This window comes from Halichoerus grypus, chromosome 10 (assembly GCF_964656455.1).
Source record: "Halichoerus grypus chromosome 10, mHalGry1.hap1.1, whole genome shotgun sequence".
In the NCBI taxonomy this organism is placed as follows: Eukaryota; Metazoa; Chordata; class Mammalia; order Carnivora; family Phocidae; genus Halichoerus; species Halichoerus grypus.
Window position 1 is genome coordinate 21,253,466 of NC_135721.1, and position 22,093 is coordinate 21,275,558.

General features: G+C 49.7%; 2 protein-coding genes across 2 annotated transcripts; one reads left to right on the forward strand and one right to left on the reverse strand.

The window, feature by feature from the left end:
- Window positions 1–1,036: 1,036 nt before the first annotated feature.
- On the reverse strand, window positions 1,037–3,147 carry PRR30 (proline rich 30). Its single transcript, XM_036090191.2, has 2 exons — window positions 3,091–3,147; window positions 1,037–2,836 (listed from the first exon to the last, which is right to left on the reverse strand). Exon 2 carries the CDS (start codon window positions 2,476–2,478, stop codon window positions 1,264–1,266), a length of 1,215 nt encoding a protein of 404 aa, XP_035946084.1. The 5' UTR covers window positions 2,479–2,836; window positions 3,091–3,147; the 3' UTR covers window positions 1,037–1,263.
- Window positions 3,148–16,851: 13,704 nt separating this feature from the next.
- TCF23 (transcription factor 23) lies at window positions 16,852–20,147 on the forward strand. Its single transcript, XM_036090192.2, has 3 exons — window positions 16,852–17,067; window positions 17,816–18,058; window positions 19,847–20,147. The coding sequence occupies exons 1-3, from the start codon at window positions 16,852–16,854 to the stop codon at window positions 20,024–20,026; spliced, it is 639 nt and encodes a 212-aa protein (XP_035946085.1). The 3' UTR covers window positions 20,027–20,147.
- The last annotated feature ends 1,946 nt before the right edge of the window (window positions 20,148–22,093 follow it).

Below are 22,093 nucleotides of genomic sequence, written 5' to 3' on the forward strand. Positions count from 1 at the left end.
AGGTTTTTTGTCCACACGCTCATCTACCTATCAGGTAATTGTTCACGTGGGAAAGGGTGGAGGGCTCCTTCCAGGGTGGTGTTTCATAGTAGCCTCAGGGATCAAGAGGGCGGGGCCGCCACTGCCTTAAGGCATGCTGGCCAGCCACAGGCCACTAGATCAAGCTCTTAGCTTAAAAATCCCACTGGCTGTTGACCTGCCCCCTCTCCCCCCGGGGCCTGGGTTAGGACACCCAAGGCCATTCCCTTCCTTTCTAAAGTTGTAAATCCTCCCAGTTGGAAGACTTAAAGCTGGGGCACTGAGTAAAGCCTAGAGTAACAGAATGGGGGCTTTTTCCTTTTAAGGGTGGTTTCCTCTTAGGATGGACGGGGAGGGGGGGCGCTTACCCCTGCCTGCCTGCCTTCCGACTATCCTCCATCAATGTGGGAAATGAAGGCAAAAGAAAAACTTAGGTTTCTTTATAACTTAACAGCCCACTGACAAGTCCTTGAGTCAGGCGAGGGGGTGACCTTCCCCTAGAAACTCCACTGCCTCAATGTTAAGACTTCGCTAGAGGCAAAAGGCAACCTTAGCTTAACAATATCCCAACTTGCAGGATCCTGGAAGTCTCCTTTAACAAATAAAAATTCCTTTGAAAACTTCCTTTATCTCTAACCCCAAGATATATGTTAGCGATCATCCTCCAAGCATATGGCCCACTGATAAACATCTGAAGGGTCTCATGACTAACATTTTATTAGACAGTAATAAATTACCTTTTCCTAACAATAGCTAGCCCCCTCAAGGTCCTGGAAACCTTGCTTCCAAAATTCCTTAGAGACTTATGCTATCCCTAACCCCCTCCCAACTTGAAAGTATATAATCAGCCACTCCTCACAACTCCAGGGCAGCTCCTTCTGCCCACAGGTCCTGTCCCTGTGCTTTAATAAAACCACCTTTTTGCACCAAAGGTGTGTCAAGACTTCTTTCTTGACTGTTCACTCCAAACCCCAACATTTCTACATCAGACACTAACACAAGTTTTGCAGGGTCGGGCTTTATTGATACACTATAGGCTGAATGGGGTCTAAAGTACCCTTCATCTTCTTCAGCCAGGAGAGAGCAGACTCCATAAGGGGCTCCCAGGGTTCAAGGCTGGAGAACACACCTGACCTCCTGCCAGCCAGCCCTTCAGGGTGTCTCGGGGACTCCCCAAGATCTGGGGCCTGATAGGGGCAGCGGGGTTCGGAGGAGGTGCTCCAGAGAGCCTCCTTGGCTCTGGAACTAGGGTGGTGACTTTCGGAGAATGGGCTCTGGAGAGGCAGGCCCCTTGGACGCAGAGAAAGGCCTGGGTTTCAGGGAGACAGTGGCTTGTTTGGGTGCCTGAGGTGGAGGCCCTGAAAAGCACATAGAGTTTGGTGACTGGAGGCCTGTAGATCTGCGACTCGCGGCCTGGGAGGATGTGCCCCGGGCTGGATGGGCCCGCGCCTGAGCCACTGCTGCTTGAGCTGCTGGAGCCTGGGATGCCCGGGTTTGATATCCCTGGGCCTGAACAGCCTTGCCCTGAGGCCCTGCTTCCTCTGGCTTTCTTTCTGGCAAGAGATGCAAGGCCCTGGCCTGGCCCCGAGGCAGGCGGAGGCCAAAACCAATGCCTATGCGGAGTGGTCCGGATTCCTGGCCCTGTGCACAGGGCAGTAGCTGGGGGAAGGCAAGCAGCCGGGGTCCAGTCCTGTACCTGGGGATGGGGCAAGAGGGGCTGCGGGGTTTGAGGCACACCAGGCATATGGGATATTCTACAACGGGGGCCTGGCCAGTCCTGCCTAGCCACAGGCGCTGCAAAAGCAGTAAGCGCAGGTCGTGTGCGATGCGCCGGGGCCCCAGATGGACCACCAGGGCCTGGGCCAGGGCTCCTGGGTCCCGGAACTCCGCAGGGTCCCTCTCGCTTGCCACGCATTCTCCCACCGCCCCAGGGGAGCCGGTGTCCCCGTACTGATGCCAGGGCCATGTCTGCCTGTTTGAGTGGACCCCACCAGAAGGTAGGCTGGGGGTCGGGGAAGTGACGGTGGAGCTAGGGCAGTCTCCTGGGGGGGAAGGAGACTGGCAATGAGAGTGGGGGAGAGAGGTGTTCTGTAGCTGAGAGGGAGAGGAGGAATGCGTGTGAGTAGGGGAGGGGTATGGCCGGTGGGAGGGAGAGGAAGAGGGGGGGTGGGAAAGAGAGAAGTAATTCTGATGAAAGAAACTGGGGGAGCTTGGGAGAGAGGAAGAATAAGGGTGTAGGATAAAGTCAGAATTTGAGTCAGAAGAGTAGAAATGGGAGCCTAGAGAGTGGGACCGTGGCGGAGGGGAGCAAGGAGAGTGGGAGAGAGGGGGTGGTCGCTGGGGAGGCAGAGGCTGTAGGTTGCTGGATGAGGAGTCCACAAGTTGTGAGGGGCCCAGAGGGGGGCGCCCAGGGGGCACTGCGTTCTGTAGCAGCACCTGGTCCTTGTTTTGAGGCAACATTGCCTTGAATTCAGAAGGGACTGGGGCCTCAAGACCAGAGACGAGAGACCTGGCAGAATCAGGACCAGTATCTCGGAGGCCAGACCTGGCTGAGAAATCAGGGCCTTCTGTGCGCAAGTGTGGCTCCAGCCCAGGGTTGGTGCAGCTGTTGATGCCAGGACAGGGAGCCACCCAGGCCTGGAGCACTAGGCTCTCTGAGCGTCTGGGTGGGAGCTTGGGTCTAAACTTGGCCTCTCACTTTGCGGTCAGCCATTGATGAGGGATGTATAGGGATGGAGAATCAGAGCTGCCTCTTGGGAGCTGAGGGACAGCATCAATCATCTGGGTGGGCTAGGGAGGAAGACACAGCCCATAGGACCTGTAGAGAAAGGAACAGAATCGGAGATATTGGGAGAATTGGTCCACTTCTGGCTCTGAAGACTGATTTACCAAGACCCTAAATCCTTGCACCTTTGGGGTCAGAAGAGCTGGCAAAATGCTCCAGGGAAGGTGAGAGATGAGGAGAAGAATGGCGGGGGGGGGGGGGCAGGTAGAACGGAGGTGGAGGAGGGGGCTTGAGGATGGCCGCTGAGGTGGGACTAGAAATTGTGTTCTGGTGCTGTGAGCTCTTACCAATGAGGGTTCCTCTGAGCTGTGAGCTGTGTTTCACAAGGCACTTCAGCAGTGAGGAACCTGGGAGAGAGAGGGACAGTCACAAAATGGTGGCCACACCCCCTCTGTCCCCAGCATCTGTCACCCTAAACTCACTCTGACCCAGATTTCTGTCCGAACCTTGCCCTCCGTGGTCCTCCAGCCAGGAGGAGGTCTTCTGTTACAGACTTTTGCTCCCCTAAACCTGAGTCAGGGATTCTGCAAGCATCCTGGTTTCCTGCCCGTCCGGTTTGCCTGACTCCTTGTCACCCCTGATGCTGATGTCCTCTGCCTCGGCCGGGCCCTCAGCACGCCCAGCAGTGGGAGCAGCACCACCAGCAGCCGTGGGGCCAGCTGGTGAAGACTTCTGGGAGACTGAACTTTGTCTAAAGGGCGGCGTTGCTGCCCCCCTCGGGAGCTATGAGCCCCATTCCCTGGGGGGCAGCTCTGCCTGGCATCTCCTGCCTATGTCACAAAGGTCAGGTGCTGACGTAACACACTCTCCTCCTCAAGGCTCTAGGACCTTCCTTCAGAGACCATCCAAAGGCTGGCCCTTGACAAAACTAAAGGAGACAGGGCGCTTGGGTGGCTCAGTCGTTAAGCGTCTGCCTTCGGCTCAGGTCATGATCCCAGGGTCCTGGGACCGAGCCCCGCATCGGGCTCCCTGCTTGGCGGGGAGTCCGGTTCTCCCTCTCCCTCTGCCCCTCCCTGCTGTGTTCCCTCTCTCGCTGTGTCTCTCTCTGTCGAATAAATAAATAAAATCTTTAAAAAAAAACCAAAACTAAAGCAGACAAAATTCTCTGGGGGCACTCAGTCTCCCCGTCAGGACCTAACCTCCCCCCTCCTCTCTGCCTGTATTTTTCACAGTTCCCACCGCCTCCTACGTCTGGGGTTCTCTCCAACGGCCTCTCTCAGCTGGGCTTTCTCTTCAAAGCCCTGTTTAAGAAAACAGCTTTCTGAGCAGTGGCTCATGCTCTATACCATTTCCGCCCTTGGGATATACTGCTATGTTTTAATAACGATTTTCTCAACAGCTTTAGTGAGTATAACTCACACACCATAAATTCCACCCATTTAAAGTGTGCAATTCACTGTTTTCTAGTTTACTCACAGGTTACGCAACTATCACATATCTAAGCATGCCCTTCCTTTGGCTGGTATCTATATCTAGATAGATAAATGATAGTTACAGACATATCCTATTGGTGTCTTTCCAAAAAAGTATCTGTTTCATTTAAGTCATCTATTCTTATTGACATACAGTTGTGTATATTTATGTATAGCGCTAGATAGATAGATAGACAGGTAAGAGATTTATTATAAGGAACCGGCTCATGTACCTATGGAGGCTGAGAAGTCTGAAGGTCTGCAGTCAGCAAGCTAGATACCAGGAGAGTTAATGGCATAGTTCCAGCCCAAGTCCAAAGGCCTGAGAACCAGGAGAGCTGATGGTGTCAGTTCCAGTCCAAATCTGAGTCCAAAGGCAAGAGAAAACTGATGCCCCAGCTTGAAGATAACCAGGCAGCAAGAGTGAATTCTCCCTTACTCTGCCTTTGTTGTTCTATTCAGACCTTCAATGACTGGATGAGGCTCACCCACAATAGGGAGGCAAGGTGCTTCACTCAGTTTACCAATTCAAACATTAATCTCATCCAGAAACACCCTCACAGACACACGCAAAATAATGTTTAACTAAATATATGGGCACCCCATGGCCCAGTCAAATTAACACGTAAAATTAACCATCACAATATGTGACTGAAAGATGAGATGCCCTTCCAAGGAGCTATGACGCCTATATTAAAGGAGGCTGTGCCCATATCAGTATTTCTAAATGTCAGGGCGCCTGGGTGGCTCAGTCTGTTAACTGTCTGTCTTTGGCTCAGGTCATGATCCCAGGGTCCTGGGATCAAGCCCTGCGTCGGGCTCCCCGCTCAACGGGGAGCGTGCTTCTCCCTTTGCCTCTCCCCCCCACCCCCACCCCCGCTCGAGCTCTCTCTCTTTCAAATAAATAAAATTCTTAAAAAATATATATTTCTAATTGTCTTTTTTTTTTTTTTTTTCAGGTGCCCTGGAGGTTTATTGAGTCCGGGCAAGTCATAATAAATTTAGGAATGAGTAGGAGTCACGGCTTGTATAAAGTGAGAGACGGGCACTTATGAAAAGGTGGGTGGTGGGAAAGGAAAACCAGGCAAAATCTCGGGCACATCAGTTTTAGAGAGGTGGAAATAGGTAAGTTGAGATCCAGCCTTAGGGACTGAGGGACTTCCTGGGACATGAGACTTTTAGTGCTAAAACCAAGACAGTTCTGGATAAACTGGGACAATTGGTCACCCTAGAACTTGGGTCCTCTTGGAAAATATTCATGTTCCCCTAGGGGTATGAGGACCTCAAATTGAAGATTGCTGTTCAAACAAAAATTTCTATAATAACTTCAATTTACACTAACCAATCTCTCCCTTAGTTTGTGTTAATTACTCCATGCTTAGTAAAATTTTATTGACCAAGTGAGTAGAGGTTCTCTAAGCACTTGGCGTCCAAGTTGGAAATGTGATATTGTAATGAACTTGTTTGAGTTTGCTAGTTGTTTCCTGTTATAGATATTATCTACCACACACTCTTTCCACCCTCCACTTCCCCAATCCTAGGCAAGAACACTGTGTTTTATTTCTTTCAAATGCTATATAGCATACTCTTTCCAGAAATCTGTACATGTTTCTTAAGAGGATAGATGAATGAATGGGTAAATTGAAAATTACTTAAGAAAATTTGACCTTGGCAATTTTTTCTTTTCTTTTCTGTTTGAGCTGTACGTATGACACAGTAGGAAGGGGCTGTTTGCAGAACTACCTTGAGTATTCATGGAGAAATCATATAAGAGAGGTGTCAGATAACTGCAGATCGGTAAATATTAAAAAAGGGGGGAAAAGACAAATTCTAGGATCTCAAATCAGTTTCTAGTTGTTTGCTAGGAAAATTTTCAACTGGATTATTAAATAGAATGTATGTGACCTCTTAGAAAAGAAACTGATGATCACAAAGGCCAGAGTTGGTTCAAGTAAAGTAAATTATGAAGTACTTGGTTCAAGTAAAGTAAGGGCCATCTGGAAGTGGCATGTTTGCTATGTCATTGGGGAAAACAATTATATCTGGACTTTTACTTTCCAGGATGAGAAATGTGCTCTTGACCATGCCAACTAAAAACAACAGCCTAAAGTAAGTGCCAGAATGCCAATTTTAAAAAAGTAGCTCACACAAACGGAAAACAATTCACATATTCTCTCTCTATAGTCTAGGTATTCGAGAAGACAAAATGTGATCAGAATCCACATCATTGATTTACTATGAGAAATCAGAGTTGCAGGGACTGACTTATTGCTTTCAATATCATCAGTATTCTAAAATCATGGAGCTAGACCTGCCTGGGAGTCAGAAAGATGTTTGATGCTTGGTCTCAGAAGAAGGGAAGTTGAGTAAATTAATGAATTAATTGCCTAATGGCACCAAGCTAAGAGAGGTAGTTTCATTCACATCAATAGAAATACTCAAATAATGTTGAGAGCAAAGTTCTACCTTTTCTGTACAGTGCTGGGGTGAGTATGCCTGGATTTGCCTCTCTAACCCTTCTTTTCTTTCTTTTTTTAAATTCATTTTAGACAGAGAGATACAGAGAGAGAGAGAGCATGAAGAGGGGGAGAGACAGACTGAGAGGGAGAAGGAGGCTCCCCGCTGAGCCAGGACCCTGGGATCATGACCTGAGCCGAAGGCAGATGCTTAACCATCTGAGCCACCCAGGTGCCCTATGACCCTTCTTTTCTTACTCTTCCAAAGTGGATTGACACATTCTCTCAAACTAGCTACCAAAGAGACTTGCTAGATGGGAATTGAAATCTACATACCTGTGCTCTGACCTATGGTGAGTTGCTTTTGCAGTTCAGCAATGGAATGTACCTTATACCCAAGTGCTTGTAGGAACTAAATATAGTCCTTAAGTACTTACCATATGTATTTTCCCACATTGCTTTTATTTCCTACTTTGTAAATGAGTTTTATAATTTGGGAATTGTAATAATCCCTATGTATTTTTTTTAAAGTTTATTTATTTGGGGTGCCTGAGTGGCTCAGCCAGTTGAGCGTCGGATTCTTGATTTCAGCTCTGGTCCTCATCTCAGGGTCGTGGGATCCGGCTCCGCACTCAGCGTGGAGTCTGTTGGAGATTCTCTCTCTCTCTCTCTCTCCCCCTCTCCCTCTGCCCCTCTCTCTCTCTCTCTCCCCCTCTCCTCTGCCTCTCTAATAAATAAATAAAATCTTAAAAAATTAAAAAATAAAAGTTTATTTATTTAAGTAATCTCTACACCCAACATGGGGCTCGAACTCACGACATGGAGATCAAGAGCTGCATGCTCTTCTGACTGAGCCAGCCAGGTGCCCCTCCCTATATATTTTGATTTCATCAAGGCTTTGACTAAATATGATGGTGGAAAATGTGAGCCAGCCAGTTGAACCACTATTGCCTTTTTGCCTTTCATCTCTTATTGTTCTTTGAGGTATACAAATAATATACAAATTCTACAAATAGGGGCACCTGGGTGGTTGTAGGTTAAGCATCTGCCTTCAGCTTGAGTCATGATCCTGGGGTCCTGGAATCAAGCCCTGCATCAGGTTCCCTGCTCACCTGGGGTCTGCTTGTCCCTCTCCCTCTGCACCAACCCCCCGCCCCGCTCATGCTCTCTCTTGCTCTCTTGCGTGTGCTCTCTCTCTCAAATAAATAAATAAAATCTTTATTTAAAAATCCAAACAAGGGGCGCCTGGGTGGCTCAGTCGTTAAGCGTCTGCCTTTGGCTCGGGTCATGATCCCAGGGTCCTGGGACTGAGCCCTGCGTCGGGCTCCCTGCTCCGCGGGAAGCCTGCTTCTCTCTCTCCCACTCCCCCTGCTTGTGTTCCCCCTCTCGCTGTCTCTCTCTGTCAAATAAATAAATAAATAAAAATCTTTAAAGAAATAAGTAAATAAAAATCTGAACAATACAGAAGTATACAGGTAAAATTAAAAAATTAGCCTTGACAGTCTTCCTATTTTTACTCTCTCCGGGGATATTCACTGTTTGTCTTATATTTTGGATATATCTAATATCTTGAGTTTATTAGCTATCATTCAGTATCTTGGCTTAGGTATCTCTATGTAATCTATCAGTTACTAAAAGGGGTATGTAAAGATCAACTCTAATTGATTCATCTATTCCTGCATTTCTGTCAGTTGTCACTTGATTATTTTTGAGGCTGTTACTAGATGCAAGAATATGCTTATGATGATTGTCTTCTTGTTCCATTGTTCCTCTTATCATTTAGCAAAACACAATAAACTTTAAGATAAACCAACCAAGCTTTCTTCTCAAGAAGTTGGAACAAATGAACACTAGGGGAAAAGTGAAGAAATGAGAAGGAAGAAAACAAAAATGAGAAGACCAAAAATAAATGAAATTGACACTTAAAAATACTATACAGTCACATGCATTAGGATGGCAATTACAAAACAGAGACGAGAAAATAACAAGTGTTGGCAAGGATGTGGAGAAACTGGAACCCCTGTGCACCACTGGTGGGAACGTAGAATGGTATAGCTACTATGGAAAACAGTACAACAGTTCCTAGAAAAATTAAAAATAAAATTACCACTTTTTAAAAAAAGAAAGTCTGGTCCTTGAAAAGATAGATAAGCTAAGCATACTTTTGATAACACTTATTAAGAACAAAAAGAGAGTTAGGTGCAAATAAAACACAGAACAAAAAAAAAAGAGAGAGAGAGAAAGTATCTAGAGACATAATGGAAATTTAAAAATAAGAAAAGAGGGCTCCCGGGGCATTTGGGTGACTCAGTCACTAAGTGTCTGCCTTCAGCTCAGGTCATGATCCCGGGGCCTGGGATTGAGCCCCACATCGGGCTCCCTGCTCAGCGGGGAGCCTGCTTCTCCCTCTCCCACTCCCCCTGCTGGTGTTCCCTCTCTCGCTGTCTCTCTCTCTGTCAAATAAATAAAATCTAAAAAAAAAAAAAAAAAAGAAAAAGAAAAAGAAAGAAAAGGGGGCTCCCATAGTAGTTGTGAAACTTCTAGGGCACCTCTATAACACTTGAGGTACTAGGAGAAATATGAGTGACTGTTCTAGAAGGGGAGGAAGAAGGCTGCTCTTGTCCCCTCCGACTGGCCCCACTGCCTAGCAGAAGGATCCTGAGCTTGTCAAGCACTTCTTTTTCAAAGCGACAATCAGTATCCGAGAAGTCATTGTTCCAAGTGTAAATAACAGCTCTTGAGAGATGGGGCTCACGTTCCGAGGGGAAGATGATCCTACTCTACATCCACTTTCTCTCTATACCTTCGTGAGAGCCAATCCCACCCAAATGGGAAGGCGTCTGGGCTTCTGCCATAGCCTGTGACAGTGGGGGCCGATGGCGCTGTGCTGAAACAAAACCCAGGAAGAAGAGAACCTGTCATCAGCACTAGAGGCCAAGGAGAAGCCATGAGGCCCAACTTCCATGAGCTGGACTAGTTCCCAGGACTGTGCCTGTGTCCGACCCAAGAACTAGAGATCCCAGACCAACTTCAAAAGCCGGTGCATGATAGAGAAGCTGAGCCTTCACCCATCTGCTGCCTGTGTGCTCCATGAAGCCCACTCAGACCACGGTGGCAGAACCTGCCCTGTTATATCCATGGCCCGGCCGCTGAAGATGAAGCATAAGGTGGCGACAAAGTTCCATTTCACAGAGCCGCCCACATACATGCATCCAGGTGGTACCGTGCCACAGAGGAAGCCAGGCACAGCATGGACCTGAGCCGTGCCCTGGAGACGAGTTTCACCATGCAGAACCCAGCTGCCTTGAAGATCAGCTTGAAGATGATGGAGTGCTAGAAATGGTCTCTGCACCTTCTGGCCGGGAAGCGCCCCTCCTTGTATATCAGTCTCACTCTCTCCTAGTTCACCACTTGGGGCTTTGTGGACACTGTTTTTTGCTGTGTAAATTTTCCTTTATATACCAACATCCCTGCTGTGGACGCAACACGGAGGTGATAGCCTGAGAGTCCCAGGTTCATCTGACCATGACCTTGAGGTCCTTCTGAGGACTGAGCCTTCAGGTGGAGGAGCTCCCTGAGGGTGTCCAGGTCATTTAACTCTGAAAAGACACTTGGCACAAGAAGATCTCTTTCCACATGGCCTCGAGTTTTAATACCTTCTTCCTTCCTACTCCGTGTCCTGCCAACACTCAGAAAATTTGGAGTCAGATCTCCCTCCTTCTCTGATAGGTAAGTTCCTACAGAAGGAAAGAGATGATACCCGTTTACCATCTGGCAAGGGTTTCCGTGGATTCCCCTCTATGTTTGACTTTGGCACCGACCTGATTAAATTTCAGATGGAAGCTTCTGGGAGAGGTCTGCCTTAGCAACAACTTAATGACTTCTAAGAAAGAATATTGAACTGAAAGCCCAGGAATACCCACCATTCATTCCATGGGCTACTCCTCATCTCACAGATGGTTAGAATGCAAGAAACTCTGGACTGCCCAGTGAGTTCCCTGGAGTTTTCTGTGGGTAGCTTTTTGAACCTGGCCTGAGGATCTTGGGATGGGAGCCCCTGCTGATGTTTTGGCTCATCACTGAAAGGCTGGCATCTAATACCATCAGGGCAGCTACATATATATGGGAGGACAAAAGACAGTTCTGTTATGTCTGAAAAACATGTTTTTGCTCTATCCTTCAAAATGCCATTCTTCTGTCCTGAGGTCCTGATGGGCAGTTCTCTCAAGATTAGAATGATGTCTGCCCCTGAAGGGGCTGTACTTTCCATAGACATGCTTCCTCTTTTTTTTTTTTTTTTTTTGAGAGAGAGAGAAAGAGAGAGAGCGAGAGCGTGCATGAGCAGGGGTGGGGGCTGGGCAGAGAGAGAGGGAAAGAGAGAATCTTAAGCAGGTTCCATGCTCAGCAGGGGGCCCAACTCGGGGCTTGATCTCACAACCCTGAGATCATGACCTGAGTCAAAATCAAGAGTTGGACACTTAACTGATTGAGCCACCCAGACGCCCCAAATCAGTCTTATCTTGCCTGTCCAGCCACAGAACCGTTGGTCTGTTAGAGTCACTGGAACTTTGGGTTTTACCAGCAATCCAAGGCCATGCCCATTTTGTGGGCCAAGTGTTGTTCCTGGGCAAACTGCCTGGCCATTCTCAGAGTTCTACACTGTTCTTCTCAAGGCTGAGAAATGCCTACCTTTTTGAAAGAAAACTTCTGCTGAATAGGACTTCTGTTTTTTTCTCATTTCCTTGGAGACATAAAGAGCATTTTGTACATTAAAGTGTTTGAATTCCTGAATGAAATGGCTAAATTCATAGAAAAATATAAAATATTAAGTACCAAAGAAATTAAGGGGAAAGTTAACATTTCTTCCCCTCTTCACCAAAGGAAAACTAGGCCCGGTGGTTTTACAAGTAAGTTTTACCAGACTTCAAAAAAGGGTTAATTTCTATCTTATGTAAAAAGTTGTTTCAGAAAGTAGAAGAGTGAGAGCTCCCCAGCTCATTTTATGAAGTTAGTGGAACCTTGATCCCAAAACCAAATAATGACAGTTAAAGAGAAGAAAATTAGAATCTCATTTCACTTGTGAGATGGCTGTAAAAATCCTAAACAACATATTAACTATATGAATCAGAGAGTGTATTTTAAATAAATTAATCACAAGCAGATGGGATTTATCATAGGAACTCAAGCAAGATTTATCGTCAGAAAATACAACAAAATAATTTAACATATTAATAGACGAGGGAGAAAAATCATGATTGTATCTCAGTTGATGCAGAAAAAGCATTTGATAAAGTTCTACACCTACTTATGACTTTAAAAAAACACCAAAAACCTCTCAGCAAACAAGGACTAGACCGATACTTCCTTAACTTGGTAAAGGTTATATATCAAAAGCCTACAGCAAATATTATGTCTAATGGAGAAATTCTAGATACATTCTACATAGGGTTAGGGGAAGAAAGGGTGCCTGCTATCACTACTTCCGGTTAACATAGTATCAAAAGCACAAGTCAATGCTCTAAGGAAAGAAAAAGAAACAAGTATAAAGATTGGAAAGGAAGAAATAAAATTGTGATTTTTTTTATCTATTTAGAAAAACCAAAGGAAGCAACAGTTTTAACACTAATAAGAAAGTTCAGCAAGGTTGCTGGATTCAAGACAAACTTTAAAAATTTGCTAGCATTTCTGTATCGCAGCCATCATCAACTAGAAAATAGAATAGAATAAGAGCATTTGCAAGAGCAATAAAAACTATGAACTACTTAGTTCAACAAAACTGTGAACTATTTCACTGAGGCAAGAATACACAGACATTCATGGAGTAAACTATACAATTAATAAAGGATATAAAAGATGTTTAAAATGAGAGACATTTCATGTTCTTAGAATGTTTGACTCAAAAGTATAAAGACGGCAATTCTCCTCAAATCAACCCATGTATTCAACAAAATCCCAATAAATTTCAGTTAAATTTTTTAGGAACCCAATGAACTTTCTCTAAAATCTAAATGGAAAAATAAGGGTCCAGAAATAACTAAGTCAACCTTGAAAAATAAGAGTAAAGAGGGGAGTTTTACCCTACCAAATAATAAGACATGCTACAAAGTTGTTAACAATAAAAGCAGTGTGCTATTAGCTCAAACATAGTCAAAACGATCAGCAGGACAGAATAGAGAACTCAGAAATTGACCAATGTATAAATATGGGAAATTATTATATGATAAAGTGGGAACTGTAACTGAGCAGGGAGAGAGAATGGACTGTTTAGCAAATGATGTTGGGAAAAGAGTCTCCCTATATGGAGAAAAATGAAATGCAATCTGAGCACCACCAAGCACCACACACATGCACCCTTATCAGATAAAGGCAAATTAAAACAGCCCTTTATAGCTATCCTACCATAAAACTGGGAATCTGGTTAATACCAGGTGGCGCTGAGCACGTGGGGCGCTTGGACTGCAGACTCTGCCCTTCCGGATGGCACTCTGGCAATACTCAGTCAATTAACGCAGGGGGGAACCTGGTCTCAGTGACAGTAGAGGGACCTCCTCCCAAAGACGCTGGTATGGACCGAGTGCCACCTGCTGAGCTGCGGGAGGCCCAGGGATCAGCCTGCTGCTGGCACAGGAGTCCCAGCTGGGGTTCCAGTGGCCCGGGACCCTGCAGGACTTGCTGGGCCAGGCCGAGAGGTCGGTGGGCCATCCCAACAGGTGATGACCCCACAAGGAAGAGGCATTATTGCAGCCTCTGCAGCTGCTGTCATGGCCAAGACTGCAGGGGGGCCCCAACCCAGTATCCACCTGGCCATGGGAGTCCTCCCCAACCTATGGGCCTCCAAGGGGCATCCCCTCCAGGCATGGTGGGCTCGCCACCTGGCCTGAGGCCTCCCATGGGTCCCCCAGTGGGGATCCCCCTGGACAAGCAGCTCCAATGAGCATGCCCCCTCCGGAGATGCAGGCACTCTCCCCCGAAGTGAAGCCCCCCCACCAGAATGCACCCACCTAGACTCATCTTGGCCCTTATCAGCTTCCTGCCTGTTTCCTGAAAGGCTGTACGAGTAAAAAGTAAAAGTCCTTTTACTTTCTTGTGGCCTGTGAAACTAGTTTATAATAAACTCTTAAGAATATTATGAAACAAAAAACCCATAGGATTGAATGGACGCAGTAACAGTAAAGCTTACAGAATACCTACTACATAGCTGATGCTGTGTTATGTACTGATCATATAAAATGCATTATTATTTTAATGAATTTAAAATGTATTCATACAACGATGCACAGGGTTGAATAACACATATTGCATGAGTTCTCTATTGCTGCTTACCCAATTACCCCCAAACTTAATTAACAATAAACATTTATTGCCTCCCATGGCTTCTGTGGGTCAGAAAGTCTGTGGGTGCGAGCAACTTAGCTGCGTGTCCCTGAGCCAGAGTCACCCACAGACTTTCTGACCCACAGAAGCCATGGGAGGCAATAATGTTTCTATGAATTTAGCCATTTCATTCAGGAATGTTCTATGAATTTAGCCATTTCATTCAGGAATTCAAACACTTTCTCCATTAGGCATAATATTTGCTGTAGGCTTTTGATATATAACCTTTACCAAGTTAAGGAAGTGTCAGATAAGGGCCCCTTGGGGGATGGGGAGTAGTGCCCTGTGGCTGGAAGGTCATGTTCATTGGCAAGGGGAGGAAAGGTCCCTTACCAGTGTGTGCAGGCGGGCTTCTGGCAAAGGAGGGGGTTCGGGGCCCTTCCAGGGACTTGAGCCTCATGAGTCACACTCCAGCTGTTGCCCAGGGCTTCGGTCATCTGAAGGCTGAACCAGGGCCGGAGGGTCCGTTCCGAGGTGGTGCACTCACACGGTTGCCGGTTCGTGCTGGCTGTTGTGAGAAGCCCCCTTCCTCACCACCTGGACCTCTTAGGGCGACTGGAGTACCTTCGTGACACAGCAGCTGGCTTCCCCTAGAGCCGGAGGACCAAGCGATCCCAGGAGGAAACTACAGCATCTTTTATAACCTAGTTCCAGAAGCTTCACGCTGACACTGCTGCTACGTTTTGTTTTGATTTTTTTTTTTAAGATTTTATTTATTTGTTTGAGAGAGAGTGAGCGAGAGAGAACGAGAGAGAGCATGAGTTGGGGAGGGGCAGAGGGAGCAGGAGAAGCAGGCTCCCCACTGAGCGCAGAACCCAACGAGGGACTCCAGGATCATGACCTGAGCTGAAGGCAGACATGACTGAGCCACCCAGGCGCCCCTGCCACGTTTTATTTGTTGGGAGCAAGTTGTTAAGTCTGGCTCACACTCACAGGGAGGGGGACTGGGCTCCACCTTCTGAAAAGAGAAGTATCAAAGAGTCTGTGTACATATTTTAAAACCACCACACAGACTAGCAAAAGACTATACATTAAATACTTTGAAATGGCGATAGGGAAGAAAAACGGGAATGGGATAAAAGGGGATAGATGGAAGGAAGGGAGGGAGGGAGGCCAACAGGAGGCCCTGTGGTACCGAAGGCCACAGTGTGCCACGGAGCCAGAGTATGTGTCATTCTCTGCATCTAGAGTAAAACAAACAGAACAAAACAAAACAAAACAACATGGCGTGCAACTTTTTGGTCTAGTTTCTATACATTCATATAAACACATAAACCTCCACGCTTACAGCTTTTGGTTTTTGGTGTTTTTGATCCCGGGTGGGATTTTATCATGTATATTGATCTACAGCTAGGTTTTTCTCACTTAACCATGCATCTTGGAGAGTTATTTTCATGTCACTCTACAGAGGTCTGTCTTCTTTTTACTACTGCGCATCAGTCCACGGTATGGCGATACCAAAATGTATGTGATCACTCCCTTACTGATGACGGACATTCAGGTGGATTTTCCCTGTCTTCCTGTTTCCTTTCCCTCTGGTTGGCTGTGGTTCTCTCTCACTCTACTACGTACATCCGCCCTTACTCCTCTGTCCTTTCTCTCCTTTCTCTCTACTTATTTTGTCTCCCCTGGAGTTCATAATGGGCGGACAAGGGACATCTCAGATGGATTGTGCTGCAAGCAGAGACTGGGACTTGGGGACAGGCAGGGGCTACTGTGGCAGATTTGCTGTCCCTTCATCCTCACTCCTCCTGACTAGCTGTAAGGAGCAGATGATGTGACCCGCATGGGGACAGACATGAGTGACCCACCCACGGCAGAACAGCATAGGCTGAGGGGTAGCCTTCCAAGTCTCACAGGCTGCCCTGGGCTCTCATCCCACCCCCATCACTTACTAGCTGTATTTATTAGTTGTGTCACTTCCTGATCCCCATTTTCCCATCTGTAAAACGAGGATATGAGAGTCTCTTTTTCCTTAGAAGGTTGTTCTGAGAAATAAACAAGAGAATACATATAACGTGCTTAGCGCAGTGCCTGGCACATAGTGATCTAAGAACACTGAACTGTGAGGGAACTCGCCAGGATGTGGTTGTGCATAAATTAGGGTACCCATCAAACAGGGAGACCTGGGCTCTGGCCTCTGTGGGGTTTGAAGAAATCCTCACAAATGAAGGGTATAAGCCAACGGATGAAGGCAGCCTTTCCCCCACCCCCGGAGGAAGGATTCCAGGGAATGGAGAAGCACTGGGTCGGAAATAGGAGGCCTGCTTGGGGGATGGGGAGTAGTGCCCTGTGGCTGGAAGGTCATGTTCATTGGCAAGGGGAGGAAAGGTCCCTTACCAGTGTGTGCAGGCGGGCTTCTGGCAAAGGAGGGGGTTCGGGGCCCTTCCAGGGACTTGAGCCTCAAAGCTAGACTTGCATGTGCATGGCAGGACTACTGTCAGGGTCCGGCAGGGCTACTGTCAGGGTCCGGCAGGGCTCTGGGAAGGGAGCTCCCTTCCCACCACCCTCCTGCCTCCTTCAGCAGGGGCCTCCTCCTGGGGCTCGGCCACTCCCGGCGTGTATACCCCCACCCCTGAGCCAGTTGGGAGGCAGGCAGGAGGCTTCTCGCGGGGGCTGCGCCGGGTGGGCGGCCTTCCCAGAGCAAGGAGCGAAGCGGGACTGACTGGGCGCCAGCTCCCTCGGAGACATTGCTGGCTGGGCGACCTGCCTGCCCGCTGAGCTTGCGCCCACGGGCTCCGTGAGGCCCTGCGCTCCCGTCTAGGCGCTGCAGCACACACCCCCCCCGCTGCCCCGGGGCTGTGGCATGTCACAGAGGGAGGTCAGAAGGGCCCCCGCCATGCCGGGAGTGGGGCAGAAGCCGGCGAAGGCCAAGCTGCGGCTGCTCGCAGGCAGGAAGCGGAGCCGCCTGAGCAGAACAAGGCAGGACCTGTGGGAAGAGACGAGCTGGAGCGACCAAAGGTGGAGCAGAGCTGGCCCGAGCCCACGGGGGGTCAGGCCCAGGAGCCTGGCTCGTGGCCGGGTAAGGAAACGCTGGACCTGTGGAGGGAGTGGGGGGAGGCAGGGGTTGGAGGGCCTGAGGCGTCACCTCTGATGGCAAAGCCTCTCTCAGCATTACTGTCCCTGCCCAAGAGGGGGGACACTGGCGCCTTCGACTCCAAGGCTCCACGCTGGGGTGGTTGGGGTAATGCAGGGGGTCTCAACCAGAGCGCGGCTCAGAGAGCTGGCCCAACTCACTTCTCTGGGGGACCTGAGGCCTGGAGGAATGGGGTGAATTTCCCACAACCCCGGAACTGCAGCCGGTGGTGGGGCCAGGACGGCAGCTGTGGGTTCTGGCCCCTGCTTGGGGGTCCTTTCTTCTTCACTGCAGCTGCGTCTTCATCTCAGGACGTGGCCGGGCAAGGGTCAGCCTTACGGAGCGGGGGGGTGGCTCTTAGCTTCCCGCGGCCCCGGGGCACCCTGATAAGCAGGCTTCAGACTTGGGTGTGGATGGAGCAAGGGCTAGAGTAGTAGAAAGAGGAAAGGACTCTCGGCTTCCGAGCCCAGCCTTGCCACCCTGCTGCCATCTGACCCCAAGTGACACCTTCTCTGCATTTCCTCAGGCGTAAAGCAGGGCAGGACTGAGAGCGGACAAATGGGGCATGAGGTCCCCAGGTCTCTGCTGTTCAGCGCACTACTGCTCTGGAAGGAGACCTCACACTAGAATGCTCTCAGAAACAGGGGCCGATGGGGGTCCCGTCAGACCCACTCACCTGGGGTCCTCTGTGCAGAGCGAGGCCAGTCCCAAGAACGCTGCACGGGAGCGGAGCCGGGTGAGGACACTGCGCCAGGCCTTCCTGGCCCTGCAGGCCGCTCTGCCCGCGGTGCCACCCGACACCAAGCTCTCCAAGCTGGACGTGCTGGTGCTGGCCACTGGCTACATAGCCCACCTCACCCGCACGCTGGGCCACGAGTTGCCCGGCCCCGCCTGGCCTCCCTTCCTGCGTGGACTCTGCTACCTACACCCTCTCAAGGTAGGCCACGAGCCCCGGGCCTTGGGGAATGGGGTTTGGGATGGACTGGACTCAGGCCCCCTGCCCTGAGCAGAGCTGACGTGGGGACCGGGGACTGGCTGCTTCCTGCTCTCTCACAGGGAGAGGAGCCAAGCCCGGCTCCTGGGAATCGGCTGACCCTGGGGGCAGTGGGGGTGGTGATTGGAAATGACTTCATGGAAAATGCGGTTCCTCCAAGAGGAGGGAAATTCGGAGCAGTTTCTGCGGCTGGGACCTGGGAAAGGAAACCGCACCGGGAGAGTCCGAGATTCCAGGGCACATCACCCGATCATCGTATAATGCCTCCGTGTCCTCTGGACTTCTGCCATAGGAGGGATCCCCCTCTGGGAGAACAAGGTCTCAGAAAGCCTCACTGGAGAAGCAATCAAGCTGGGGTGGGGGAGGGACCAGCAGTGGGGGGGCAGAGTGTGTGTGTGTGTGTGGGGGGGGTGCTTCCCACCTCCTAGACCGGGACCTGCCTTTCCTGAGCCTCAGCTTTATCATATGTGAAAGGGAAGCTAACACGAGCCTTACTTCCCCTCCATGGTATGAAATGAGACCATGAGTGAAAAGTATAATTAACAATATTCACCATCACAAATAACAACAACAACAGTATTTGGGTGCGAAAGTTATGCCAGGAGCTGGGCTTAGCACTCCAGTTCTTTCCATCTTCTTGTCCACACGAGAACCCAATGAGGATTACTTTACAGATGAGAAAATTGAATCTTGGGGAGATTAAGTGGCTCAATGCACTTTGAACCCGAGGGTGTCTGACCTCAGAGCCCATGCTCATAGCCACCAAGCAGGCCAAGGGTGCTGTAAGCTGCTGGATGCAGAGTGAACTGTTATAAAGGATGGGTCATCTCTGCCCTCTGAGGCTAGACAGCACTGGGAAGGGCTCAGCCTTGTTTTTATGGAGGATACGTTCACCCTCTCTATCCCCTAAACATCACAGTTCTGAAATGTCTTGAAACTTGAGATTTCTTTTCTCTCATGCAAATATAGCTAAAATGCAAGAACTTGAGACTAAATGGGGACGACTCTGAAATGCTGACAGTGGCAGAGTCGTTTCCTTACCTGTAAAGCGACGACCCAAGTCAGGCCCTTGCATGTAGGAGGTGATGGATGAATATGCTGAAGAAAGAAGAGATGAGAGCCGGTTCTGTCTAGAACTCAGGCAGCGTGGTGGGATGGGATAGTTAGCGGGGAGCAGTGCCCCTTTGGCGCCCCCACCCCATAGAGGGCTGCCAAGAGGAGGGCAGCCCTCAGAGCAGAGTCAACTGGTGTTTTCTGGGGTTGTCTATGCTCCTGCTGGAAGGATGCGCAAGGAGGTCCCCAGCTTAGACGGACGGGCAGCACTAAGTGTGGCCAGGGGTACCTGGGTTGGGGGCTGAGCAAGAGAAGAGGTCAGGGCCGTTCAGTATCAGGAGGACCCTCTCCTTGCCCCGGCTCTGCTGCCCTCCCCGCTGCCCAGCCCCTGGCTGCTGCCAGCTCTGCCATGCTCCTCCCTCCCCACCGTCAGGGGGCTCCTTTCAGGACCTTGCTCTTCTCAGACAGCTCCTCATGAGCCTCTCTGCCAGGCTCAGGGGGTCAGGAGAAGGCAGGGGGCCGTAAGTGGTGGTGAGCCCGAGACCGCTGTGATCAGGACAGTCATGGTGGGAGAGGGTCTCAGGGAGGGGGGCTAGGAAAGGCCAAGTTTGGGATGCCAAGGACTACGAGGGGCTGCAATAGTGAGCATTACTCACTTCCCATCCCCGTGTCTTGCAGAAGTGGCCCATGCGATCTCGTCTCTATGCTGGAGGCCTGGGGAGCTCTGGCCTTGAGCCCACCACAGCTACCACCTCAAGCCAAAGAACAACGGAGGCAGAGGCCAGAGCCCACGTCTCTGAAGAGGCAGACGCTCTCTTTCCCACGAGGCCACGCTCACCAGCTCTCGGTGACAAATGAGCATCACCACTTGCCTTTTTCTCCTAGACTACGACTCGAGCTTAGGAACCTAGATTCTCTACCAGCCCTGCCTGTCTTCCCTCTGACTCTCAGCCCTCAGATTGGACAGACTCAGGTTCGGCTCCCAGGTTCCAGCACGCAGACCAGGCGAAGCAGTGGGCCCTTCGGCGATGGGAGGGTACTCAGGAGCACTGGGGGAGGCGGGTGTTGTGGTAGCTGCAAGGGAAGTGGGAGAGGACGGGGTTTGGTTGGGTTGGACGTTGAGTTAGGGCACCGCCCCTGCTGCCTCCCCTAAGCGTCCCACAAACCCTCCGGACATGCAGGTGCAGAGGTAGAGGGCTAGGAGGGCAGCAGCTGCAGGTGCTGATGGGAAAGCCAAGGGCCGGACAGGCTCTGGGCAGCTGTGAGTGTGAACAGAACTGGGCCAGGGTCACGTAGGCAGATGGAAACTGAAGAAGGGAGCCTGCTTGTTATTGCTGCACAAGACGTTACCTGATGTCCAAGAGGCAGGGGGGATTTAGGAGTCTTGTCTGCACTGCGGTCTCTCCAGCCGCCCCTCATCACTACACGTCCTCCCTCTCTGGGCCCTGCGCCCTTCCACTCTTTTCTTGATAATGACTTAGATTTATGGGTTAAGCCAGAAAGCTTGCATTGCTTGCATTCCAGTTTCCAGAGAAACCTTTCGATGGTCCCAGCTGCCTAGTTTGACATGATCTTATCCCAGAGGCAGGCCTACTGGAACTGAAGTAGACAGCACCTGAAGGCCTTGAATCTGAAGGATATTGATGGGCCTGATTACCTCCTTGAAGGACCTTTGAAGGCGAACACTCACCTTTTCCAGGGGATGATAATTAGTCTTCTCTTTCCATTATGTTAGAAACCTAACCTCCAGGAAAAACAAGATAGGCCTGTGTTCACTGGGTTCTTTATATGATTTTGGCCTAAGGCCTCACTGGCTCTGGAGTTATTTCTACAATCTGTCTACAGATGAGCTCTCCAGGGGCAGCTTCTCCCCACAGGCACTCCTCCCAGGCACTCCTTAAGTCTTGCCACGGGGTGCCGGAGATCTCTGAGAGCTTTAGTGGAATTTCTCTCTGGCTCTGAAGAAATCATTTGAGGACTAATCCTAGAGTCTACACCTACTAAAAGTAACTTTCCAGATCAGGGACAGCTTCAAACCCAAAGGCACCTGAAGTCCAGACAGAGAAGGAACCAGCTTTTTGTTAAAGATCAGTGCCTCAGAGCGGGAGGGGATGGACCAGGCTGACTCGAGTCCCAACACGGGTAGCCTTAGAGCCACCATTGCCATTGTGAGACTAAATGAGGCTCTGACATGACGAGCCACTGCTCCTCCACAGGGCTGGACAGGGCAGCAGGGGAAAGGGGCTGAGGGGTGACTCAGCAAGTTGGGGTGGAGGCAGAAAAAGACACAGAACATCCCAGCCGCGGGCTGCATGGGATGTGGGAGAGCAGCTGAACAGTGGCTGGGAGCCATGGGGAGAAGGTCTCAGCCAAGGCCGAACTCATAAATCTACCAAGTCTCCACTGAGGGACCCACTGAGAACGGCTCCTGAGCAGCTGGATGAGGCCAGGCAGGGGCAGAGACCAGGTGTGGGTGGGCATGAGCACAGTGTTCTTCACAAGACCATAAAAGTCCAGCTTGAATGTTCTATTTTTAAAGCCAAATAGCAATAACTTCCTGGTTGAGTTTGAAAGTGGTAGGCAGAGGAACAGATGAATCTCCTCCCAAGCTGGTGGCACACAATCTTTTTCTGGGGAATGAAACTGGGCAAGCTGGTCTGGGGCATACATTGGGGGGTCCCCTTCTGATAGCTAAGGAGACTAGTTTGGAGCCTGCCCCACCCGACCCTGCTCAGACTCCAGCTTTTGCCCAGTAGTATCAGGCCCCCCTGGGGTGACTGCATTACCCTGGTAGAGAAGACCAGGACAGCAAAGGAAGATGAAGCTGGTGGACGGTTGAGGAAGGGCAAGCGCATTCAATACAAGTTGCTTAGGCTGCCCCAGGCTCCTGTTTTCCTTCGTGCCCAGGCCAGTCTGGGGTCCAGA